Source organism: Nothoprocta perdicaria, unplaced genomic scaffold (genome assembly GCF_003342845.1).
Source record: "Nothoprocta perdicaria isolate Ctin4 unplaced genomic scaffold, notPer1 scaffold_0, whole genome shotgun sequence".
Classification (NCBI taxonomy): domain Eukaryota; kingdom Metazoa; phylum Chordata; class Aves; order Tinamiformes; family Tinamidae; genus Nothoprocta; species Nothoprocta perdicaria.
In genome coordinates this window covers 1,476,922-1,483,691 of record NW_020454092.1, presented here as the reverse complement: position 1 = coordinate 1,483,691, position 6,770 = coordinate 1,476,922, and the positions used below count along the sequence as shown (strand labels likewise).

Here is a 6,770-nt window from a genome sequence, read left to right as displayed (position 1 = left end):
GGGCCGGGCAGCGCAGGGTAGGGGAAGGCAGGGCACGGCAAGGCAGGCGGGGCGGCGTGGCCATGGCCGTGTCGGCGCCGCTGTCGGTGCCGGCGCCGCGGGGCTACGCGCTGTGGCACGCGGAGCCGCGGCACGCGGCCGCCGTGCTGGAGGCGCTCCGCGCCTTCCACCTGGACGGGCTCTTCACGGACGTGGCGCTGCAGAGCGGCTCGGGGCGCCTCCTGCACTGCCACCGCGCCCTGCTCGCCGCCTGCAGCAGCTACTTCAGGGCCATGTTCACCGCCGACATGAAGGAGAAGTCCAAAAAGCACGTGCGGCTGCCGGGGCTGAGCCACGCCGTCCTGGAAGCGCTCGTGAACTACGCGTACACGGCGCAGATCCACATCACGGAGAGGAACGTGCAGAGCCTGCTGGAGGCCGCCGATCTCCTGCAGTTCGTGGCCGTGAAGAAAGCCTGTGAGCGGTTCCTGGTCAGGCGCCTGGACACGGACAACTGCATCGGGATGCACTCCTTCGCCGAGTACCACCACTGCTCCGAGCTGGAGAAGGAGTCGCGGCGGATACTGCTGGGGCAGTTCGAGGATGTGTGGAAGCAGGAGGAATTTCTGGACGTTGGCAAGGAGCAGCTCTTCTTTATTCTCTCCCAAGAGAACCTCAACGTTTGGCAAGAGAAGACAGCCATCGAAGCCGTCGTTAAGTGGGTTGCGCACAACGTGGAAGAAAGAATCGAGGACATCTGTGAGCTGCTGAGCTGCGTCAAAATAGACTTGAACAGCGCGTATTTAAGATCAGCTCTAAGTATACAGAAAAAATGCCGGCTAAACGATAGTAAGATCAGGGCACTCGTGTACAACGCGCTGAACCCCAACCCCAAAGGCCTTCCCAAAAGGCCCACAGCAGTCATGTATGTGATCGGAGGGTATTACTGGCATCCCTTATCAGAAGTGCATGTTTGGGACCCTTTAACCAATGCCTGGGTGCAGGGGACGGACATGCCAGATCACGCCAGGGAGAGTTACGGGGTCACCAACTTGGGACCCAACATTTATGTGACAGGGGGTTACAAAACTGAGAGCATCGAGGCCCTAGACACCGTGTGGATCTATAACAGTGAGCAAGACGAGTGGACAGAAGGCTGCCCCATGCTTGATGCCAGATACTATCACTGCGCCGTGTCCCTGGGGGGCTGCATCTACGCGCTGGGTGGCTACAGGAAGGGAGCTCCCGTGCAAGAAGCCGAGTTCTACGATCCTTTAAAAAAGAAATGGGTGCCCATTGCAAACATGATCAAAGGTACGTAAGCTGCCTTAACGTCTGTCCTTTTGCTGATGCCACTTACAGAGGCTGCAGATGCGTTTCAGGTATGATCAAATTCTACTGAAGCCGCCGGGAAGCTTCCTGTTATCGCTGGTGGGCTTTGGGTAAGGTCCTCCCTGGCCAAACTACTGCAGACACCCAGATCCCGCGCTGCGGGCTGGCACGTGTCACAGACAGTGGCGGCCACACGCGAGTTGCAGTCTCCTGTTTAACTTAGGAGAACAGAAATACTATCCTAGTACTCTGAGCAAGGATATGCATTCTGTGCAGATGTTTGGCTGCATTTTCTGTCCTGATTTTGTCCATTTTACTTTGCAAACCCTTTAGTTTTCTTACGTTTTCCTGGAGATAAAGTTAACGTAGACCCATTCTGTTTGTGTTTTTGTTTGTATAGTGGTATCATTAATTATTGTCATGGGAAAGGCTAAAACTATCAGCAAAGATATTCTGAGACACTGAATAATCTCACCTCTTATTAGCTTTTCTCTTGCCAAATAGATGATGACTTTGAAAGATTTTACTTCAGTAAAATGGTGAAAGTAGTTTCCTATTCCTAAACCTATGTGGCTAATGTGTGAATTTTTGTGTGGTTATATTATTTGCAATACAATGTGTCAGTTAATATGATTTTATTTAATTTCTTTTAACTTACATTGATAAGGTATCCTCACAGTTAATTGCATATTCATTTACATACCTGAAAGTACCTTTTCGTCCTAAAATGTTAACTATCAAGTTATTTGAAATGGTGCAATGGCAGAGATTATTTTGTGGGGCCTGAAGGGAGTTTTGGCTTTGATTCTGTGCACAGGAGTTGGAAACGCCACCGCCTGCGTCCTGCACGAGATCATCTACGTGACCGGAGGCCACTACGGCTACAGGGGAAGCTGCACCTACGACAAGATCCAGAGGTACCATTCAGGCAGCAACGAGTGGAGCGTAGTCGCTACAAGCCCACATCCAGGTAGACGAGCGTTTCTCTCACGAGTGTGTAGCTTGTTTGGGGGTTTTCTGTTCGGTTGGTTGTTTTTTTTTCCCCCTCTAGTTTTAATCGCTAAGCCCTCTTACAGCATTTCTGACATTCTTCTGTTAAAAGAGGTAAAGCCCTTAGGAGCAGAAAGATCCAGAATTGTTGTTTGACCCTGTAGGATCATCCCCATTTCCAGGCTTTGAGAGAGGAAAGGGAGACCTCTCCTCAAACACCTATATAGATACTGTCCTAGAAAGGGCTTTGTTCTCTTAAACAGCTTTTTCGTTGTTGTTGTTGTTGCTATTTGTTTGTTTGTTTCATAAAATCTGACTATTCATAGATATTTGGCAAAGATAATACATTTTTTTCCACTTTCTACATTTTATAACAAAAAATTTTTAAGGATATTCTCCCTAACTACTCATGATCATGTGTATGTCTTCTAAAGTGCCTTGGTCTTGCTTAGACCAAGTGCAGCAGGAGTTGCTGAGGCCTCTCCCAAACTCTGAAGAAACCCAGCCGACCTATGTGGGCATTAAAACCGAGAGCCCAGTGTCTGCCACGTAGCTGCAGTTCAGTAACATGCATAGTGTTTCTTGTTTAAGTTAATATCATTCTGAGTTGAACTGTATTCCTTTCTTCCTGAAGAATATGGCTTGTGTTCAATTACGTTACAAAACAAGATCTATTTTGTGGGTGGACAGACCACGATCACGGACTGCTATGACCCCGAGCAGAATGAGTGGAAGCAGATGGCTCCCATGGTGGAGAGGAGGATGGAGTGTGGTGCCGTGGTCCTGAACGGATGCATCTATGTAACGGGAGGATATTCCTATTCAAAAGGAACGTACCTACAGAGTATTGAGAAATACAACCCTGAACTTAACGTATGGGAAGCAGTAGGTAACCTCCCCAGTCCTATGCGCTCACATGGCTGTGTTTGTGTGTATAATGTCTAAAAAGATTTAAGATTAAAAAAGATCTGCTGTTACAGAAAAGAGCAAATACACAGTATTCATAGTAATACTGATTACCTCGTTGATCAGATGTCTAACATAATCCTCTAGGTGATTTTCATAAAAAACTGTGGATATCTTGTATTTATTTTAAATGATTTATACGTGATTCACAGATTCATATTCATATCGATTCAAGGATTCACGGGTTTATAGATTCAAAGATAAATGCAGTAACAATATTTTAATATATTTTCAGTGCAAACAGTCTTGGTCATAGAAGTTTTTGAATGATTTTCTTACAATCCTTTCTGTAGCTACATAGGAATGACTGTGAAAAAATGTATTTGTTTTCATTAATACCTGTGTGGGACTATAGTCTGGTGCTAAGGTGAGTAAAACCAAAGGAAATACACTATATTTCAGGGGACTAATGGGCTTAAGATGAAATCTCTGATACTCTGAAAATAGTTACAGAAATTGTTGATTGTCACAGCACAAGCATGTGATACATGCACAGCAGTATCACTTTGAGGACTGGCTTACCCCATCCAGAACTATCAGGCAATTACTCTCCAAATCTAATTATTCCTGTAAATCTGATTTAAGATGCTGAAATCAGAGGAATGCATGAGGGAAGAAATGGCACGTGGCAGCCCAGCAGCACAAAGAAAATGTGTGTTAGTTTTCCTGAAGCCAAGAAGTGAACTGCAGAAGTTCACCATTTTAAAAATACAATTTTCACACTGAAAGGGCCTTTGGGAAGTGAAAATAAAGAAGTCTCTCCATTGCTTTGTGATGGGCTCTTCGCTGATTCACAGGTATTGCTGACTAATTTATGAGAAAAGCCTTACTGTGATAGCTGTCTTTGCAGTTGTGTTTAAGATGTGTGTCTTCAGGGAATGGAAAGAGCAAAGGAGAAAGACTGGAATATCCCTAAAATCTTTCCCAAGATACAGACATCTCTGTGTTATTTAATACCACTCTCTCTTTTCCAAAGTGCTAAAGTGTGACTTGGAAGAAAAGCAACAAACGAAGAAACTTGTCCAAAAATTATACATGTAGCAATTTAATGCTAATTAGTCCACGGGATTTATTTTGTTCTTTCCATCTGCGGTGTGGGAACTTTGCCTCCTGTCTAGAGGACTGCTCGACGTGGGCAGAAGGATTGTGGCTTTCCCAGCTCTGCCCTGCAGTCTGGGGCCGGCGGAAAGCAGCATCCCTCTGTGCTGTTTGAATGCAGGCAGTTCCCCTCGGCCACGACCAGCCTTCTCATCAGCCTGTTTCATGTCCTGTCACGTGCCAGGTACTAACATGCATGCGTTTGATTGACTATGAATCATTAATTCTTAGGATTTCTTAGGATTTCTGGTGTCCTCATACCTTGCGCGTATGTCAGCTCCCCTCCAAGCTTTGCATCTCGTGTTTTCACTTGCATTTCACAGAGCAGTGTAGGTTTTAAAGATCAGAGGTTTTTCAGGTTTTATGGAAACTCATGGTAGCATAGATGGAAGAGGAAGGCTGAAATTAGTATCATATGAACATCCGTCAGGGCTGGGATTGCTGCAGTGTTGCAAGAGGGAAGAAGGATGAGGTGGAGAAGCTTTCTGTAGGGTGTGTGTGTGTTCTCTGCTGAGGTCTCTTGGGGCTGCGTTTATACAGGCATTTCTGTAAAGTCACTGTAATGTGGCAGAGTTAACTGCTGTATGAACATATAGTTTCTGCTTGTAAAAAGAAAGAAATTCCATTCCTGAGTTGGAAGGACATTCCTCCCTCCTCCTGCCACCCTGGCACCGCGCAGGGGGAAGCTCCTGCTCATTATTTTCCTGCAGAGCTGTCAGAGACCTAGTGCTGTAGTTCAGAGAAATGCTGTACTTGCCTGAAGGGGCGAGTGGATTGTGTGGAATGTAAAAATTACCCAGCCCTTCCTGGCTCCTTTGGAGGTGGCTTTGGGGAGCATTTTTGCTGGTGCCTATGCTGGGTTAAGGAACTGTTGCCCCTTCTCCTGCTCCGTGCTCGGGCAGTAGGGCTGTTTGGGAGGCCACACTCAGACCAGCATTGCAGGAGTTGTCTAAATAAAGAAACAACACGTGGGAGCCGAGACACTGCTTTAGCCCAGGTCAGTGCTAGAATCCAGCTGATAAAATGACACCAGCAACAGCTGCCAGGCGCTGGCGTGAGAGGGAGGCACCAGGCAGGGCTAGATAGTGCCTGTGGGAGCCTTGTGCAGCAGCACTGCCACCAAAAATGAAAATTTTGATTATACTGAATGCCAGAGGTGTTTCAGGAGCTTTCCACGTTGGTAGCCCTGAGCTTATAATGTTTCTTCTTCTCAACTGGAAGCACTTTGAATATCTTTGTCCTTTCACATCGTCATACTGTTTTGCACATGCATTCGGCTAGCGCTGTCGGGACACGCTTGGCCCGGAGCTTTGATGGCATTTCTGTGCATTTGTGTGCATGTAGTTGGTGTTCTGCTGTCTCCCTGTGTCACCCCAGTGTGTCAGAGGCTCACGTGTGCCTGGCTGCAGAGCTTGACTCAGTTCACAGGCCCACCGGGAGCTATCTAGGCCTCAAATCGGATTTGTTTAAAGACTCCAAAATGGAAAGGGGTTGGGGGAGCTGAACCTTGAGGCTGCTTGAAATGTGTGATCCAGGCAGGTGAGCCGAAGGGTGAAGCCTTGGCCTTGGGTTTGTTTCGCCCAATATCCCGTTGCTGCAGTCACGGGTGGCTGGATAAATAGGAAGTGCCAATGTAGCCGCCCCGGTGTCCTGCGCCGGGCAGGGACGGGCTCCTCGTGCCTGTGGCCGTGTGGGCAGCCTGAGCTCTGCGTTTCCGAGCCCAACCAGCTGGCGGGGTGTGGAAGAGCCACGAAATCCCCGGTGTGGGGAAGATTGTGCTCATCTGGCATGGACTGGTCTTGGGCTTCAGTGAAATTCATGTTTTTTAGAGATTTTTGAATGTTTTAGAATAAATGGGATGTAAAAGTTTACTTACTGGTCCCTTTTAACTGGTGCTATTTTGTGCAATCACACATAATGCCCTTTTACATGAACTCGTGCTTTTTTACACATTGCCAGCAGGTGTGCAGCACTCGGACTGTGGGGCATGGCCAAAAACACGGATTCGAGGCGGCGGACGAGTGTTTTGGCACCTGCTCAGTAACTGCTGTGTCCTCCTTGGGGTCAAGTGCCCGGGAGGTTTCTCATCGCCTCGTGTGGGGCATTTTTACTGTTCAGAGCTGCATGTAACAACGTGTGTGACAAGTGTGTGCCCTTGTCGGTGGGGGCGGCTCCACCATTTCGTGTGTGAATTAGAAATAAAACAGGTGCCGAGGCGGGTGTTCAGACTGTACTACTATTTATCAAAATAAAGTCATAGTTTTATTCCCGACGCCCATGTTTGTAGCAGTACGCGTTCGAACACGGTAGCAAACAGGGCTGCAGTTGAAGAAACGTTCGCACCGTTTAACAAAGGAAACGGCCGCCCGCGCCGGGCGGGGCGGGGCGCATGCGCACGGGCCCGC

The 6,770-nt window shown here is 47.8% G+C and overlaps 2 protein-coding genes across 2 annotated transcripts in view; both read left to right on the top strand.

Annotated features, from left to right (window-relative positions):
• Positions 1-86: 86 nt before the first annotated feature.
• KLHL23 (kelch like family member 23) lies at positions 87-4,469 on the top strand. Its single transcript, XM_026046935.1, has 3 exons — positions 87-1,293; positions 2,129-2,281; positions 2,936-4,469. Exons 1-3 carry the CDS (start codon positions 273-275, stop codon positions 3,244-3,246), a joined length of 1,485 nt encoding a protein of 494 aa, XP_025902720.1. The 5' UTR covers positions 87-272; the 3' UTR covers positions 3,247-4,469.
• Positions 2,270-6,770, top strand: part of SSB (Sjogren syndrome antigen B) — an 11,150-nt gene continuing 6,649 nt past the window's right edge. The window contains exon 1 of the mRNA XM_026046832.1: positions 2,270-2,281. The gene's annotated coding sequence lies outside the window, so the exon portion shown is untranslated. The remainder of the gene's footprint in view (positions 2,282-6,770) is intronic.